General features: G+C 33.8%; 1 protein-coding gene across 1 annotated transcript in view; it reads right to left on the bottom strand.

Moving 5' to 3' along the window:
• CENPC (centromere protein C) overlaps window positions 1-20,496 on the bottom strand; it is a 41,404-nt gene that overhangs the window by 13,575 nt on the left and 7,333 nt on the right. Inside the window, exons 5-11 of the mRNA XM_012724001.1 lie at window positions 19,023-19,125; window positions 15,088-15,361; window positions 13,655-13,870; window positions 11,996-12,609; window positions 7,895-8,086; window positions 4,925-5,210; window positions 476-622 (exon numbers count right to left, since the gene is read on the bottom strand). Of these exons, the coding sequence (XP_012579455.1) occupies window positions 476-622; window positions 4,925-5,210; window positions 7,895-8,086; window positions 11,996-12,609; window positions 13,655-13,870; window positions 15,088-15,361; window positions 19,023-19,125 (1,832 nt within the window). The remainder of the gene's footprint in view (window positions 1-475; window positions 623-4,924; window positions 5,211-7,894; window positions 8,087-11,995; window positions 12,610-13,654; window positions 13,871-15,087; window positions 15,362-19,022; window positions 19,126-20,496) is intronic.

Below are 20,496 nucleotides of genomic sequence, written 5' to 3'. Positions count from 1 at the left end.
TAACATACAGAATAATGCAAATGTGACAGTAAGCAACTTTAGAGCTAGATCTTTAAAATGTATCATAAACTCCATTGCAGTCACACTTTCTGTTGATCACTTACGTAGTGCAGGAAACCAGCTGCCATGCCCACCAGTCCTATGGAGAGTCACATGACAACGAACAAGGGTCTCTAGCCAACAGCAATATGAGCAAGTCACCTTATAAGTGGATGCTAGGGATCTAGGTACGCCTTTGAAGCACTGAAAACCCATCCAAAAACCACAGCTTTTGACTCCTACATTTCAAGAACTCCCTAAGATGGAACTAGCTAAAAAAAAAAAAAAAAAGCCTTTCTCAGATTTAGAACTAGATCCATAGAAACAAAAAGTGTGTACAAGCCACTAGAAAAATTAGAATTAAGCTTAGGAATAACCTGTTACATAATAATGGGTAACTAATACAGTAAGTCCTATTAGCTTTATACATGCATACCTTCCTTCAAAAACTGAATTCTTAGGCTCTCCAAAATCCAAATTAGACTCTGCCACTGTCTTGCATGTATAGTCACTTGGCTGAGACTTTAGATGAACATTTTGTATAGTATTAGTACCATCGCGCTCCTTTGAACTTCCTGTACATCTATGATGAAAATGAAAAATGTGTAATTGTTTACATTACTTCTTAAAATCCTTCTTCCACAATCAATGCAAGGGTGGGTAAGCAATGTAAAACCAGCAACTACAAATATCAGATATTCCTCTTCTGGCCCTAGGGCTTATAACTAGTCTGGGAGGAAATTTGATTCTAGGGTCTCTCAAGTATTTGGACTTGAACAAATCTGATAAGGAAATGGAACAGGCCTATGCTAAGACAGAAGTGATGACATAAGGACACGGGAAGACACAAATTACCTACAGGAAACTTAAGATGTATACTACAGTTAATCTATCAATTTTTTTAAAAGTTACAGCTCAACTCAATTTCTTTTTTTGATACCCCAGTCAACCTGAGAAACAAAAAGGGTGCTCAGGATTCACAAAAATTAACTTGAAGTTTATCAAAGACATAAGTCTGAGAGCTAAAAATATAATACTAATGTATTGGGCAAAGAATTCTCATATATGACACCATAGGTAAAAGCATGGACTTCACTGAAATTTAAAAATTTGTGCTTCAAAGGACATTATTGAGAAAGTGAGGAGACAACCCAGAGATTGCTGGAAATACTTGCAAATTATTATTATTTGATGAAGGATTTATATCTAGAATATATAAAGACTTCTTACAACTTGTTAAGTAAAGATAATCCAATTAAAATTAAGCAAAAGAATTGAATAACTCTTTCTCTAAAGATAAGCAAATGGCCAATAAGCACATGAAAAGATGTTCAACATCATTAATCATCAGGGAAATGCAAATAGAAAAAAAAATCAGACACTAATTTATAACAACTAGTATGGCAAGAATCAAAAAGTCAAAAAGTTAGATATTAGAACCCTTATGCACTGCTGTGCTGGTAGGAGTGTGATATCGGCAGGAGTTTTGGTAAACAGGCAGGAATTTTGGTAAACAGTCTCTAAGTTCTCCAAAGATTAAATATAGTAACCATATGAGATTCAGTTCCATTTCCAAGTTATAAATGCAAGACAAATAAAAATGTATGTCTACACAGAAATTTGTACAGAAATGTTTGTATTAGCATTAATCACAATAACCAAAAGGTAGAAATAACCCAAATGCTTATCAAATGAATTTTAAAAAGAAAATGTAGTATAATTGTAATATGAAATAGTTAAGTCATAAGAAAAAATGGAGAACTGATACATGCTACAAGATGGCAGAAATTTGAAAATACTATGCACACTGAAAGAAGCCAGTATAAAAAAACTCATACTATATGATTTCATTTATTTGATAGTCCAGAACAGAGGAATCTAGAAAGAAAGAAAACAGATTTCTGATGGTTTAGTTATAGAGAAGGGGAATACTGCAGGATTTTTGAGATGATAAAGATGTCTGAAAACTGACTGTATTGAAGGTTTTTGAGTTGATAAAGATGTCTGAAAACTGACTGTATTGAAGGTTTACACCCACCTGTATAAGTAGTAGAAACTTGTGAATGGTATACATTTCATGATGAACTGTACAGTATATGAATTATATCACAGTAAAGGTGTATACAAAAATCTAATGTAATGTGTTTTTGTTCTAACTGGCTTATGAAATCGTATAAAATTATGTATTTTAAGTAAGTTTAAAATCAGGCAGTACCTATATAACTTTGATGGATGGGATACTGTCTGATTCATGGATTTTTTAATAAAGCAAATTAGATCTTTAAAGTAAAGTAATTATTAAAATGAGAGTAATACAAAGATTTCTAGATGGAAACTGTTTCTTAAGCTTTAAATACACTAGCTCTTAAGATCATTTTTATCTTAAAGACTCTAAGAGGGAAAAAGGATGTTAGCTTATAATTTAGTTAATGATCATAGTTGGTAGGTTCTAAGCAAAGCAATATTACTTTTAAACAAGTTAAAGGTTTTAAAATGCTATTTTAATATCTGCTATAGAAGAGAATCTCATGTAATATTTCTTAGAAAGACATCTCAGGCATATTTATTAATTTTGGCTTAAAAACCATGATCTGTCTCCTCACTAATTTCACTGATCTAGTATTACAGTATTGAAAAGATTTGAATTTATTTTCTCCTCCAAAACCTAATAATTAATTCCTAAAATTACTTAAAGCACTTCTTTGAACATTATAAAATATAAAGTTATGTGCCAAAGTTAAATAATAGGTAATGTCTTTTCCCAAATGAATTAACTTTTACAGTGGCATAAATTATAAAATATATCAGCTTAAATTACGACTTCCAAACTCTTTCAGTTAACTTTAAAACTTTAATATTAAATTGTGATATAAAAGTTCATAATTAATCCTTGGATACCTATACAATTTCTAAAACAAAAGATACAAAACTAGTCTCCAAACAGTTTTAATTTAGCCCCAACTCAGATATTTTTAAAGGGCCATCAAATTAATACACTAATATTGTCTTTGGGTATTAATATATACTTCATGCTAGCCACTTTGAAAACAACCTTAAAAGGAGACTTAACTTGAGTGATTACCAATATCGTTAGTGTCTGGAGAAAACAGAAGTGGTTTCTTTTTTTTTTTTTTTTTTTAATGATATACTTCAGGGTTGTTTAATGAACAAATTTACATGAAACTGAAACTACACACTACGCATGCCTTAAAATTGCAGTACGTGTAAATATAGAGTATATAGAAGTTGATATTCTTTTTTTATTAACAGTTTATTTTTATATCATTTTGTACATTTTTGTCATCTCAATTGTATAAGTGGTTTCTTTTGAAGCAGAAAATCCTTGAGACAAAATACAACATTCACTACATTCCTAATTTCAACATTAATGACTTTTTTGCGGATAAATTGTCCACTGGAAAACTGTCTTTCATGTAAAAAATTAGAGAAATATCAAGAAAATAGATAAATACATTTTGAATATCTGTACAAGGTGAAACTAACAATTCAACCAGTTACTTTTGTTTTAAATTCTGACAACTAAAAATGGCTTTTACATTTTTCAGTGGTTATATTTCAAGTGATTATTGAAGTGTCTATATATAATAGTCTCAACTTTGCCACCTGACTAGCAATCCTAAAATATTTACTATGTGGCCCTTTATGAAGTTTATCAACCTCCACTGTAAAGAAATGTTAAATAAATCATTTAACATAAATAATCTCAAAAGTTAATAGCAGGACCCTCCCTGGTGGCACTGAGAAGCTAAAGCCGCTTGCTTCCACATGAGTTCTACTCCCGCCTGCCCCGGAGGTGACCACATGGCGTGGCAGACCTCTCCTGACCTGCCCGCTGCTCCCCTCAGCCGTGTACTTCCTCAATCTGCCTGCTCTGCTCCCCACTCTGTCTCTGGTGAAGCCTTTCACCCCACCGCCCCTGAGCCTCTGGCCTGTACTCCAGTTCCATATGCACAAATAAAGAAATCTTAAAAAAAAAAAGTTAATAGCAGTGGGGAAAAAAAATCACAGAAGGGGAAGTATAGTATGAAGCCATTTTTATCAAATTTTACTCTACCACAACATGTTTACAATATACATAGAACAGGGACTATTAAATCCAGTGTATAAGGTACTTCTAATAAGGGGAAAAGGAGAAATGGACTCAACAAAGGTACATACAGAATTTCAGTAGTCACTCATATTTTAGATGATAGCTTTATTTTTTGGCATACCTGAATATTTAATTGGATGAGAATGCAGCTATGAACATGGTATGAAAAGGTTAAAAAGAATATATAAGGGATTTCTTTTTGTACCTCATGATAGGAACTAATATATATTTCAGGGCACTGCATCATTTTTTAAGGTACATCCCTAGAACCTTACAATTTCTCACACATAACATGCCTTAAGTATATGTTGAATGAATGAATGCTGTATCAAAAAGTAAAGGTGCCTAAGAACAATGTTTATCTCAGTGTATTATTAGGACTGATGAGAATTCACTGAAAGCACCTAGCAAATACTTGGCAAATAATAAGCATTCAAAATGCATTAACAATTGTCATCTTTGGTTAAGAAGTATTATGATATATCCCTAACTACTGAAATCAAATTAACCGAACTTAAAAGAAAGCAACTTGAACAGTAAACTTAAAATGACTAAGATGGTACATTTCATGTTATGTATATAATACTTACCTTATTTAATTATCATTCACACCCTACATGTTATATATAGTTCCAGAGCCTTGATTTACTAACAGATCCATCAGAACACAAAAGTTTTTAAGCTAATATCATTTCTCTATAAATGATTAAATAACACAAACTATTAAATGCTAAACAACAAAAATAACTATATAGTACACATAAAATACATTACCCAGAATGATCAAAGTTTTTCTTTTCAGCCAGGTCTGCCTTATCAATTTCCAATGAATCATTGTGGGAACAAGTGGAGATTTCATCATGGTTCACAATTTCACCAGGATCTTCAGTACTTAAAAACTTTAATTCTCTGGCACGCCCTTGCGTTCTCTTCTGCCTTTTTGGTGGATTCGTTTTTTCACCACTATTCTTAGATGACTGACTTGTTTTTTCAGCAGGCTTTCGTCTACTGTTGTGATGAGCTGATTCATTTACTATTGAAGAATAGCTATAAGCAGGACCTGAAAAGATGCAATAACTTAAAATAACTTTCCATTTATACAGATTATCTGACTCACTGAAATACCAACATTATTTACATATTAACACCCATATCAATCTCATAGGCTACATTTGTTTTCAAGCCAAATTCATAAACTATACAGCTTCTCAATTTGTAGGTACATGCACCAAATCTGCTAAGTTTATCCAAGTCCCAAACACATCCTCTCTACCCACCATCTTCTAGCCATACCTAAGTGCCTGCTCTTCCTTAAGATTTCAGCATCAGACTCCCATTCTACTACTTTCTTTGAGTGATCTATCTATTCATAAGTTTAATTACCATCTAAATGCTGCTACCTATAACATTTGTCAACAACTCTATCATAAAAATCTGCCCTCCTGTTTTTATTTCCTATTTTAGTAAAAAGTGTAACTATCTACATCCAGATACTTAAGAATCTGAGTTACTTATGACACCTGACCCTATCCACAATCAATCTCCAAATCCTGTCACTCCTCTTTGTTAATGTTCTAAAAAATCTACTTATTTCAAAGTCTCTTGTGTATCTTCATCAGAGATCCTCTACATTTCTAATCTAGATTACCAAAATTGTCTCTTCATAAATCTCCTTTTCCATTTTTCAATTAATTCTTCACACTGCTTCAAGAATCATATTTGGAAAACAAATTGGATTGTTATAAACCCACTTAAACTTTTGGTGGCTGCCCATAGTTCAAGGATGAAGTCCAAATATTTTTAACATTAATTTCTCCATCTAGAGTACTTATTTCATTAACTACAACTCTCAACACTCTTCTTCTAGCAAACCAACAATATTGAACTTTTTGCATTTCTCTAAAGCACTGGATCTCAAAAGTGGGCTCTTGACAGGCAGGTGCAGAATCACCTCAGAATTTGTGTGAAATGCAAATTCTCAGATCTCACCTCAAATCTACTAAATCAGATATTCTCTGGAGTAGGGTAATTTGAACAGACAGCTCTATCTTAGCACCTGATAATATTTATCAAATGTCATACTATTTACTAATCTCTCTCCTCCAGCAGATTGATAATTCTGAGATGAAGACTGGTGCTTTATCTGAATTTATATATTGATGAATTTCAAAATTCTAGTATTCTTATATCTCATCTCTGTAAGGTTTTTATTCACCCAAATATTTACTCAGTAATCATAGCAGTTTCAGGTAACCCAGGAGTTTTCCAAAGTAGCAACAGTAGATCAACAACTTAATGAAGTAGAGGTATGAGTAATAATGTTACAAGAGTGAGAGAGAAACTAAACATGAATCTACCCAAATTAAGACAAACATATTTTAAACTCAAGTGTAACTTCAAATTCTAAAAGGGTTGTAGCACAATAAATATATTTTCCTGTTACCAAAGATCCTAGTGATTCTATAATTCATAGCAAGTTAAGGCTCACAGTTGTAGTGTCAAATTTGTTCTGCTCTCACTTATTGATCTAAATGCACTAGTTGACAGTGATATTACGTAAATGCTTATCATCTACCAAATTTTCATGATCGCTCCCCTTTCAAAAAATTGCTTTTCCAAAACAATTAGTATTTCAATTTTTTTTTTTTAAAGATTTCTTTCTTTATGCATACACAACCAGGGTACAGGCTAGAGGTGCAGGGGTGGTGAGTGGATTCACCATATCAGAGTGGAGAGCAGAACAGACAGATCGATGAAGTACACTGCTGAAGGGAGCAGGAGGGTCCGGAGAAGTCTGCCATGCCATGTGGTCACCTCCAGGGTGGGGATTAAACTCGCACCAAAGCAGCCATGGCCAGCTTCTCAGCACTGCGCTTTATCCTACTATGCCACCAGGGAGAGCCAGTACTTCATTATTTACAGAAAAGGGAATGCCTAAGAATGCTCATCTAAGAAGAGTCTACCTGTAAAGTTAGCCCCTGGCTAGAATCTAAGAACTTGAATTTCAGGAAGGTTCCTATCATTTCCAAACTGATAAGCCTAGTTTGGTGTTCTAAACTGCTTACCCAAATAATAAAAAGTCAATGTCAAGTATGTGCTTTCCTTCAGTCTGGAATTTTAGTATTTACAAGGCAAAAGTTGCCTAGGTAACCATCCCCAATAAAGAACCTGAGCACTATGTCTCTAGGAGAAATCATATCACACATTTGTCACAACTCATTTCTGGAATAATTAAGTGCCTCCTGCGTGAATCCTGTGTGAGAGAACTCTTAGAAGCTTGTGCTGAATTTCCTTTACACTTTGTCCATAAACTTTTCTCTGATGATCTTGCTTGGTACATTATCCTATAATGAATCACAGACATGAACAGACCTTTCAACTCCCTTCCTTGCCACTTAATTCCCATCACTATCCTTCATCTACTTTATTTTTCTTTACCATCGATCACTGCATGAATTATAAATCTATACTGTTGATCTTCCTACACTAGAATATAAGTCTCATAAGAACATGGACGTTTTACTTTTAGTTTTGTTAATCCACAGCTAACCCCTATTTCTTGAATATTAACTATAGTACAGTCTCAGGAAGTATCTTCATAATTTAATATTTCTATTGAGGACCCACTTTTAACTTTATTTTGAGATTTTCTCTGGAGAATGGAAGTAAATGAAACGTAAACCCTCTTAATACAATGACTTTTGGGGAGTACCCAATGAACACAATTTAAATAAAAATACTTACTCTGCTCTGGTTTTACCACCCACCAATCTGATGGACGCCTGGAAATTCTTCGACTTCTTGTGAGAGTGGAATCAGATTCTTTAGTTGTAAGTTTGTTCTTCTTGGACCCATGTGAAGAATGTTTCTTTTTAGATTTTCTATCTCTTTTCTGATTCTTTGTAAGAGGAATATGAGTGCTATTGTGCTGGCTTCCTAAAAATAAAGAAAACCATAATCTAGTTTTTAAAAAACCACAACATATTTGAACTATAAAAACTTCTCAATTTGATCCTGTAGACATTTTCCAGCTGTTTTTAAAAGTCACATGTCCTCAGTAAGGAGGACTTTCTTTGAGTTAAGAGAAACTTTTCATAATGCTTAATAATATATTCCTGGGCCAAAAAGACAAGCATACTCCAAAAAGGAATAAACTATGATATATATATATATATATATATATATATATATATATATATCTCCTTCCAACTACCAATCAATAACCCAAGTAAGAAAAGACTAGCTATTGGGTTAGATACTCAAAATATGACTCACAAATCAGCTCAATCAGCACCACCAAAAATATTCTGTCTAGAATTACAAAATCTTTGGTCCTAACCCAGACTCACTAGGTCAGTTTATTAATAGCTTAACAAGATCCTCAGGGAATTTAAACTGACATGCAAGTTTGAAAAGTACTCTTCAAGACAGTTTTGCCATTTTCCTGGGTAAAGCTGATTAAGGAGTCAAGGACACAGGATGCAAAGTGAGACAAGTTATGTTAAGATCCATTATAGCAATATCACTCTTTAAGTTTAGGAATTGGCAATATGTTGACTATGGCATAAAAAGAATTGATTCATTGCTATAAAAGCAGGTGAGAGACAAACTGAGTTTTTTTGAGAAAAACAGACCAAAAAGTTCATGAAAAAGGAAAATTCTACTTTAACAATACTATGTTTAATACTAGTATCAACTAATACCATGGAGAGATAATGAAAAGCAAAAACTCAATAGTAAAGAAGATCTTTTAGAAATTAATTATTTGATTGGTTGTACAGCTAAAGCAAGAGAAGAGGCAAACACAATGTCTTAAATTCTGATTATCTCTGTAAGGACCAAAGGTGGCTTATGTTTCTTCAAATGAGACTGTCCTGTGGCTCCGTTCAAGTAGTCAGGACTATAGAAGGTAGCAGAAATAAAAACCATAGTTGGTGTAAGTCAAGTGTTCCTTTCTGAAAGGAAAACTTTTTTTTAGAGATTGAGTAAAAATATGTTATACATACAATATATCATAAAATGTACCTACTATAGGCCCTCCCTGGTGGCGCAGCGGGTTAAAGCACAGCACTGAGAATCTAAAGCCGCTTCCGCATGAGTTCTATTCCCGCCTGCCCCGGAGGTGACCACATGGCATGGCAGACCTCTCCTGACCCGCCCGCTGCTCCCCTCAGCAGTGTACTTCGTTGATCTGCCTGTTCTGCTCCCCGCTCTGTCTCTGGTGAAGCCTCTCACCGCCCCTGAGCCTCTGGCCTGTACCCCAGTTCTGTATGCACAAATAAATAAATCTTTAACAAAAAAAAAAAGTACCTGCTATATGCAAAAAAGTTCTAAAAAAGATATTTTTGAAGACTGAATATAGAAAAAAGGTGTCACTTTATAAAATACCAAAGCAGGTACAAAGAACTTTCAATACAGCTGCCACTGGTTAGAAATTTAAGGTATTGGGACCTCCCTGGTTAAGATGAAGCACTGCAAGCTAGCTGCAGCTGCTTTAGTGTGAATTTGATTCCGGGCTTCAGCCCCAGAGGTGTTCCACATGGCAAGGCAGACCTCTCCTGTTTTGCCTGCTGCTCCCCTCAGCAGTGTACTTCATTGATCTACCTATTCTGTTCCCCACTCTGTCTCTGGTAAAGCCTCTGACCACTCTGGCCTGTGCCCCAGTTCTGTATGCATAAATAAATAAATAACCTTTAAAAAGAAAAGTTTAAAGTATTATCTGCACAATTGCACATTAAGTATCATCTTCCTGGCCCCTCTATTTCTACCATCATCTCTTTTTCCAATTCCTATTCTTTTATTTCTCCCCAACCTGTTTTCCCTTTCCATGCACTTGTCAAAAATATCCTTAATAACTGCTTGAACGATGAGAGATACATAGCATGACAGAAAGCATTGCTATATTTATGAATCAACTTCAAAATTCCAGTGTAAACAGTGATGTAGGGGGAAAAGTTTTGAGTAGAAAGTACTATCAACCAAACTGATTTGGAAAATGATACAAAAAAGAAATGTCAAACAAAGTAAAAAACTAACCAGTTAAGAGTATCGTGTCAGAAACTAATTCCAAATCAGGAAAGATTAGAAACTAGAATGAAAAATAATTTTAAAACTAAAAAAAAAAAAAAAACAAAAAACAAACAAGCTATCTGAACTTGATATATGAACAGTGGTAATATAAAAAGAGTTGATTTAAAACTGAAGAGACATACATCATAAGGAGGAACAGCTAGAAAAAAAGTTATAAATGATTCTACTATAGAAAATTTTGAATACATGTAGAGAAGGATTCTGAAGGTGCTTTAATAAATATAACAGAATTATTCATCAAAAATAGTGTAATACTTCTATTACTAATGAGAATGTATTTCAATGATACAGAGATAACTACAAAGGTTAAGGTCTGGGGGCAATTTTAGGAATAGGACAGATATTGTCCCTATTCCTCTGGAATTTTCAGTCCAGACCCTAGACAACAGGCAGAACTTCAATAAGCAGTTACATATTTGATTAAATGAAAATGGTGCTATTTATTAAAAAGTAGGTAAGAACATCCAAAGAGGGGCTGGGGCACTAATAATGTAAAATAACATTTAAACTGAGTATAAAAGCTTGGTAAAGGATTTAGGGTACATTTAGGGAAAACTTCCTAAGCAAAAGGAACATCTTACAAAAAGGCTCACAGTTTAGAAAGTGGTCTATTTACAGGAGGAATTAAGATAAAGCAATCTAAGCAATGAATTTAAAGAGGTAATATAACAGTCATTTATAATCTCAGGCATATATACAATTCTGGCCAAGGGAGATTTCTGATTAGTTAACAGTTTTTCCATTTGAGCATTAAAAGCAAAATGTTTTCACTTATTTCAAAACTTCCTTACAGGACCAAAAAACACAGGGCTGTATGGCAAGCCAGATCCTTACTCAGTACTTTTTAAACCTCCATGGAGCTTCAGCTCCTACTTTATAAGACTGTCAAAAAAGATTAGGCTATTTTACATACATAAAAATTATATATTTGATAAGTGTTTTCTAGTTCATGAATGATCCAGGAGAGAATTCTTTCCTTAAAAGTAACCAGTTTTTTGTTTCTATTCCCTAAAATGCAGTAAAAGAATGTATTAGTCTTTCCTTCATGAGAGTGCCATCACTACAAGCACCAGTAATCAGAGGTAACCATACTCCAAGTTTTCCCAGGATAATCCCAGTCTGTGCTTACACTCCTGACATTCCCTGCAACTCTCAAGTGTCCCAGATTAGGTGATAAATTATCTAATGGCCCAAGACAAACCAATCCATTAAGATATTAGATAATTTTTCTCTGGGCTCCCATTATCAGCCCCCACTAATAGATGTTTTCAATGGTAAAAGTTGTGTTTTAGTAATCTTTGTAAAAATTTCAATGTCTGGCATTTAATAGTTGTCATCAATAGAAAAAAATGCATGAATGATGGAATAACAGAGAATGGAAAACAGCCTCACACAATCCTGGAACCCCCCCCCCATTTTTGTTTTAATGAACATAAAGAATTCATGATGTTTTATGCATCACCTTATCCACTAGCCTCTTCCTTTCACTCCCCCTTTATAATTTATCATCTTAGAAGCTACACAAAAATGAAGTGGGTTTGAATGATGCATAAAATAAAGACATTAGGAAAATAGACCTTTGAGGCTCTTTGTAAATTTTTTTTATAATGAAAGACTTTTTTTTAAAGATTTATTTATTCAATCATTCATTTGTAGGTTTTAAGCTTACGCCGCCTATTGCCCAAAGCTAAATAGGAATATTTTGTACATAGTATTAGAATAACCTTTGTAGGTATATTTAATACATACTCTTACCCCCAGGTTGCATCTGTTCTACTGAAGTATGAGCATTTCTTATCTCTTCACACACTTCAATATTTCTGTCTGAATTTCTTTGTAAGTTGTCCTGGGTGGGATGTGACACGTTTTGGTTTTTCTCTTTAGATTGTTCAGTATCAACATGATCTTCAACTACATTGGGCTTAGATTTTCTCCTCTGTTTTTGTCTTCTAGTCCTTGTACTTTGAGGTGATTGTTTTGCATTCTCAGAATATGTTTCACATTTTGTAGACCCGTGATCATTTTCCATTGCATCGGTCAAGGCACAACTTCTACCCAATTTTTTATGTTCAGTTGGCTGAGACTTCTCTATTGGTTGAACTTTATCAGAATCTTTGTCCTTTGTTAAAGTTACAGATGATACACTGTGGTGTTTTTCTCTTGACTTCTTGTTTTGAATGAGTGTAGTGCTCTCAATAGGAAAACCTGTGCACTGTTTCAAAGATCCAGCCCTCCTTGGTATAGAAATCCAAGATCGGTCGGCAAAACTTGTATCTGATTTATCAATGACAAATTCATCCTCTAATAACTTCTTATCATTTGCTGGGGATGGATGAGGTGGAAAAACTGATGTATGTTGAACAATAGGACTAAAAGAGAATGTTACAATAAATAGCTCAAAAAGCTTTTTGCCTTGGCTTAGTTTAGAAAATAATATATATATAAAATAAAATCTTTGTATCTTAAAAAGCACACAGCCTTCCTAATTGTCCCATTTCCTTAAAAATCCTACCCTCCCTGTAAAATCTTCCCTTCTTTTACCATTTTATATTGGTTACACTCATTTAGAACTCTAATAGAACTACATAAATTTAGATGCTCCCCCATTCTTTATATGTAGTAAAAAGTTGAAGCTCAGAAAATGTAAATTCTCTGATAGACTAAAAATGATACTTTGTATATATTTTTTTGACTTGGTGATGGGTGGCAATAGGTAGAGGTAGGGATGGAGGGGAAAATAGCCTATACTTCCAAAAGACCCTCAATAATTTAAGCCACAGTTACTCCAACTAAATAAAGTTGAAAAGAAGATATTTGGTCATGAAAAAATGTACAAGTAAAATCAAAGGGAAGAATATAAGCAAAAGTATAAAGTAAGAAAGTACCAGGAATAGTGAATTAATCTGGCTACAACAATTAGACAGAAAATTAACTTCACTAACTAAAGTTAATACTACTCACTACGGATTTTAAAAAATTATGTAAAAGAATATTAAAAACATACTGAATTAAAAATAAAATAATGTATTTTTTAAAGACTACCTCTTTGTTGACATAAGCAGAATAGAAAAGATTTAAAACCATTTATCTTAAAATTCAGATACCCTGACATAATTTTATTCCTAAACATTTCCTTCATTCTTTGATGTCATACTAACAAGAAATTGTTGATGAACAGAAGTTATAGAAACTGTATAAATACATTTTCTTTCACATCACATTTATTATCTGTTAAATGATGGCTTTAGAGATGATTTATTGGGAAGAAACTACTAATTAATGAGTTAGGCATAATTTCAATTAGAATTTGTGTCAATATTTACTTTTAAGTTAAATAGCATTAAGACTCCTTAGATAATATTCATAAATATAAAAGAAAAAAATAACTCAAAGGACGGTTGCTAAATAACTTACCTGGATGCGCTTTTTTTATTTACCGTTTCTAAAAATAATGTTGAAAAACTCTTTTTAGCTTGTGGTTGAATTTCATATTCTGAATCTTGTATTCTTTTCTGAGATGTTCCTGATCGTTTCCCCTTTTGTAGTCCTTCTGACATTTTATCCTCTATTTTTGATATTTTATTCTCTGTTTCTACGTTCTTCAAAACATCTTTATCTTCAAAGTCTAACCTAAAAGGTTAAAAGGAAGGCAAGCTGAAAACTCCCAATTTGTTTCATTATGTTTTGGTGAATTCCCTTACAGTGATAATTTAGAAAAATAAAATTTTTACCCACTGAAACTTTATTTCAAATGTATGAATGCTGATTTGTAATGTTTTACACCAAAAATACAAGGCAAATTGCTCAGAAAAATTAAACTTTGTAGTTGTCAAGAGAAGAGAATGATTAAGTCATATAGCAAGGGAATGTGTAGCTTGGAATAGTTGTTCTCAATCATTTCATATGAATTTGAATAATCTAGAGAATCTTATTAAAATATAGTCTGAGGGGCCCTCCCTGGTAGCGCAGCGGGTTAAAGCACAGCACTGAGAATCTAAAGCCACTTCCGCATGAGTTTGATTCCCGCCTGCCCCGGAGGTGACCACATGGCGTGGCAGACCTCTCCTGACCCGCCCGCTGCTCCCCTTAGCAGTGTACTTCGTCGATCAACCTGTTCTGCTCCCCACTCTGTCTCTGGTGAAGCCTCTCACCCTCTGCATCTCTGGCCTGTACCCAGTTCTTTATGAATAAATAAATAAATCTTAAAAAAAAAATAGGCTGAGTCAGTAGATTTTTGGTGATACTTGAGATTCTGTATTTTATAACCCAGATACTTCCATTGCTATTGATTCTGAGCTGCAAGATTAGTTATGAATAGCAAAATTTTAGAATATACTTAACTGCTTGCCTCCAAGAATCATACAAGAATCCAAGAAGAAAGTATACTCACTGCAGAGGTTTCAAATAATAAAGGACCTTAAATATTCTTTCAAAAAGCCCAAGAAATGGACATATGTTTACCATAGCTCATCCTCAATAATACTTATCCTTCACCCATACTTGAAATGATGATACATATCAATGTTGTAATTAAAAATAACAGAGAAAATACAAACTGTATCTCTTTGGAAATTTTCTGTATCACCAGAAAAAAATACATTCTTCCAACAATTATATAAATTTTATCCATAAACTTTTTCTGATGTACACATTAAGGCTTCCTTACTAAATATAAACCACATCTGTTATACACACATACAAATACATATCTATATATATAGATATAATACATGTTAAGTCTCTTATAACTTAATATATTTCAATACTTACAAGGAAATACATGAAAAACTAAATTACTCACTTTTTAAAATTTAAACCTGTTGTAAGATTGGTATTTAAATATTCACCTTTTTTTGGTTTTAAGAGAAATCTCTGTGCTTGAAGATAGCAAATTTACTGAATTTTCAAAAGTGCAGGTCTCCTTCCTTTGAGCACTAACATTTTGTGACACTGTTTTTGCATCCAAGAGAGCAGAAGGTGAACCAACAGATAAGTAAAATTCCACTTTGTCTTCATCATGATGAATTTTTTTATTTGCATTTAACATTTTTCTTGTGTCAGGTGTATTTTTTAAACCAACATCAGTTGCCAAATTTTTCACATGAACATCATGGGTGCAAACTAGAAGGAAAGTATATAAAGTTATTTAAAATAATTTTTAATAATAAGAGAATCAAACGTGCTTTATAAAACTTCAGCAATAATTAGAAATAATTTTCAAGTGACTCACAGGTTATTACTTATAATTAAAGAACTATGATTAAAATATACAAGTCTTGGGCCCTCCCTGGTGGCTCAGCGGGTTGAAGCGCAGCACTAAAAAGCTAAAATCACTTCATTATTAGCTCGATCCCTGCCCCGGTGGTGACCCATATGGCACAGCAGACCTCTCCTGACCCACCCGCTGCTCCACTCAGCAGTGTACTTCGTAAATCAGCCTGTTCTACTCCCCACTCTGTCTCTGGTGAATCCTCTCACCACCCCTGCACCTCTGGCCTGTACCCCAGTTCTGTATGCATACATAAATAAATATATATACAAGTCTTAAAAGTTCTAATTTGTGAACTTTAACATCTATTTAGTCCATGCTTTGAAAGTTTTAAAATGATAAAAATCTTCAAATAGTCACAATTTTATTGATACAAGTCAACTGATTTAAGATTTGAATAATTTATAGACAACTAAAAATAATGAATCTTAGGTTAACAGCTGATAACATAGAACAGCTAAATGAATACATATTTACACATATACAGACATATATAGAAGAAAGAGATACATATGGAGAGAGAATACTAATTCAAGCCCTTAAAAAGCAAAGATCCAGAACTTTACATACAACCAAAAAAGGACTTTTGGTTCCTGAATACAGTGACAAGAGCTTACTTTCTCCACTTTTTCCTAAAAATACAACTAAATTCATGGAAACTGTCCATCAAACAACAATGAATCACTAAAAACTGGAAGGATGGAGACACATTTGCCATGATCCCCACGCCTTAACCAACAATAGACAGACAACAATGTGGCAAGACTTCTGGGTTTTCTTTTTATCTCCCAGACACCCCTACACTGGCCTTAAGAGAGACACCAACCTAAAGCTGTCAACAGACATGGGGTGGGGGATGAAACTGTATCCTCTTTCAAAAGACTTGGAGAAAGAAAACAGTGGGGAACCCAATCCCACTTCACGACCATTACATTTGCGCACTCCATTACATTTGCAGTGGAAAGCAGCAAAGATATAGGCCATGCCCAGCCTAACTACATACTATGGGACAGTAACAGAAAACAACAAAGCCCTGGACCAATGCAGTCCAACTTCGACAATCAGTGATAGCAGGCAGTTTGAGCCACAGGTAACTTTAGAATAGGAAGACTTGAACCTTCCTCACCCTGTGAAGCAGGGTGACACCCCAGGCCACCCTAGCACTACTGCTTTACAATGAGGGCACCTGATGGCCAGTCTAATCTAAAGAAGCAACAAACATAAGAAAGCTTTGCATCCCTACCCTGATCTCTATCCAGTGATGAAAGGAGATCTAACTCCATTAGCTCTGACTTTAATCTCTGCAGGGTGAGTAAAGAAATAAGGAAACAGGAAAGCACTTCCATTCACTCCACAGAGCACCAGAGAGTGCTGGGGTCCTAGAAAACTAAAAAACAAACAAATAAACAAAACACAGATCCAAAAATCACTATAAAGACTCTAAACAAGTCCTTGGAATTAAAACCGCAAAAGTAGTTAAGAACCTGCACATTAGCCAAACAAGGCAACTGTGTTGTAACAGGAGATTTAAATAATATCAAGGCTCCCCTAACAAAATAACCAAAATGACAAGGATATAATCAAAATAACTAATTCCACTAAAACCATGAAAAATACAACCTGAACAAATTATGATCAATGAATGCAAGTGACAAAATGAATCAGTTATGCACTGCTGGTGGGAACTATGAGAACAATTTGATGTCTTCTCAAAAAATTACAAAAATGTAACTACCATATGTTCCAATAATTTGCTTTTGGGTTTTTACAGAAAGAAATGAAAGCAGAGAACCCAAGAAATGCCAAATACCCGTGTTCACAGCAGTATTAATTCACAATAGACAAAAAGTGGAAACAACCCAAATATAGATAAATTCAGGCATAGAAAATAAACGGGAGGTTGCCAGAAGCTGGAAAGTGGAGGTGGTGAGGTGTGGGTAGTTATTTAATAAGTTACAGATGTTCCGCTCTTTGAATGGATAATGGTGATGGTCTCACAACAAAGTGAACGTAGTCAATGCCAATGAATTGTACACTTTAAAGTGGCTAAAACAGTAAATTTTATTATGATGTTTAAATTACTTTTTAAAAAGAGCAAAGAAAGTGATGTGTATAATCATAATAAAGGTGACTGTTAAAGTCTTACAGAGTTAAAGATACCAAATTTTCTCCCATTCTCTCGTTACCCTTTCATGTAACTGACAGTGTCCATCAGACTAATACTGAGAAAGGTAGAAACATGGTAAGTCCTTATGTTAAAAAAAACAACACTAACATAAAAATGAATTTTCACAAATTATTGTCAAACTAACTGCAATGCTAATCAGAATCTTAACAAAATATTATTGGGAATTAGATAAAACCAAAAATTCACTAAGAGAACAGAGAATGATAATGGCAGCGGAATAGGAAATATCTTTATATCAGAAATACTATAAAAACTAGTACTAGTAAAACAGTATTGTACTGGCAATAAACAAAAAGAACAAAATTCATGTTAAATGATATTTGAGATTTAACACATGGCAAAACTGTATGTTGATAGAGACCCAATTAATAAAATGACTTGACACAACTAACCTTTTGGAAAAAAATAAAACTGTCATATAATACCCCAAAACACATTCCAAATGGATTCAAATTTTAAATTTAAAAAAAGTCTGAGATTACATATACATTATGATTGACTTTTTAACCAAAAGAGGAAGCTCAAAAGTTTTAAGTTATACTTTTGACAACTGAAATTTTAAAATTTTATCCATCTATAAAAATATTAAACAAAATTTGGAAAAGTATCAGTTGCACAAAGTACAAATAAGTGATTACAGATATAAAATTCAAAGATGTATCATAAACAAGAAAAAGAAAATGGAAAAGAATATAAGTAGACAGTTCAGAAAAAAGTAAATTAAAGCAGCCAATCAACTTATAAAAGTGTTTAAATCAATGATAATAATGGAAATAGACAAAAAAAAGAAATTAACTAATCAAACTGGCAAAAAGCAGGACAGTAAATAGTCTAAGGTAAAAGGTATTTTACTGCAGTGTGAATGTGAAACTGAACTGTGAAAGCCTCTTCTGAAAACATGTATGTGCACACATACATACAAACATAAAATTAATGTTTTCAGTTAGGAGCACCAATGCGTCTGCAAGAATTCAAAGGTGGGATCAGCAGGAAGATGGGTTTGTAATGATCAATATCTTTTCCTTTTAAATCTTTGACTCTTACCTCAAATGACAAAATTCTTTGAAACATACAAATAAAGAAAACTTTAAAAAGTAACCTTAAACTTTGAAAAGCACATATAACTATCTAAAAGAAATAGAGAAAAGAGAGGAAAGAAAAAAAACAATGATCAAAGACTTGGAATCAAAAACAACTTCTTACATTTCTCAAGTGTATATAGGTTGACACTAATCTTTATCACTCGACACAAAACATGCACCACTTCAGCACCTCTAATTTTTAAAATTTATCTAGGCAAATAATCAGGTAGGTATGCCACCAACCTGACTTGCTGGCTTTACTTGTTTCTCCATTATGGTCCACAGAAGCATCTTTCCCCTTTGAAGAAACTAGCACTGAGTTTGGATGTGATTTCTGGTACTGACCCTGAAAGGGATAAATACATTAGATGAGCTCCATTAAAATACCATATTTTATTAAACACATTTAATTTCAAAAAAGAAAAAAAAAACAGTATTTAACACTAGCAGGTTGTATACGTTAATAACTACTAGGGAAAATCATTTGGCATTATCTAGCAAAGTTGAAATAATTTCCTGTCACAGAAATTATATTCTTAACAGCAAAAAGATAGTCTGACAGAAAACTGAATAGTGTATAATTATATATTACATAAACAATAGTGAAATAAACTGCATCAACTTGAATAAACAATTGTTAACATAGAAAAGGCAAGTTGCATAAGTTCATACTGATCCTATTTAGAGAATCTATGCAGAAAGTTTGTATTAGCAGGTCTGATCGCTTAGAGGTCCTATTTATAGGGGTAGTCCTTCATGGGAATTTAGGGATTTAGTTTTCAGAATGTCCCTCCTTGACCAGCACATAAGTTAATACCTGCTGAACCAGTCTGCCTAGATGATTGTGTAAATACCATGCTTTATGGTCAATACCTTCCTTTTTCCTCCAGGGAGTGATGAATTCTGGTGAGCAAAGGCTCCCTTGTCACACACGACAAAAACCCTCAAATGAGTTCCCAGAGCAGAAAGATTGTGTATTTAATTTCATGTGAGATGTCATGCTTATACTTTGTGAGGTCCTTTTAGGGAACATAAGAAGTCTAGCATGAAAATGCATACTCTACTGATACATTTTTTTTCTCTTACCGATCTAACTGTGTATCCAGACTGCACAGCTATATTAATCTCAATCATGATTACTACGATATACTGAGTTTCATGAAACCATCTAATGAAACATCCAGTATGTGGATGGTAACAGGACTTCTGTTACAATTAGCAGATGTGCTAACACCACTGTCAGCATATCCTCCTGTATATGGTAATACTATAAAGGATAGAAATAACGAGGACAAAATTCAAGTGTGATTACACCTGTGTAGAGAGGAGAGATGAAAAGTAGATACAGTAAGAGGCACACAGATGCTGTAAGATACTGGTGTTACTTACTTACACTACAGGATGGATACATGTGTGGTTGTTTATAGCACTTTAATATCTTACATGCATTATCTATTTCCTTTCATAAATTTGAAACATATCAAGTCATTTTAAAATTTAAAAATTTGAAAATCTAGGCTCCTCCTGGTGGCACAACAGGTTAAAGCACAGCACTGCAAGCTAGCTGCAGCTGGTTCAGTGCGAGTTTGATCCCCAGTCCTGGAGGGAATCCACAAGGCGTAGCAGACCTCTCCTGGCCTGCCCACTGCTCCCCTCAGCAGTGTACTTCGTCAATCTGCCTGTTCTGCTCCCCACTCTGTCTCTGGTGAATCCTCTC

This window comes from Condylura cristata, unplaced genomic scaffold (genome assembly GCF_000260355.1).
Source record: "Condylura cristata isolate star-nosed mole 26May11 unplaced genomic scaffold, ConCri1.0 scaffold00012, whole genome shotgun sequence".
Classification (NCBI taxonomy): domain Eukaryota; kingdom Metazoa; phylum Chordata; class Mammalia; order Eulipotyphla; family Talpidae; genus Condylura; species Condylura cristata.
The sequence above is the reverse complement of the archived record's forward strand: the minus strand, read 5'-3'. Positions and strand labels throughout refer to the sequence as shown.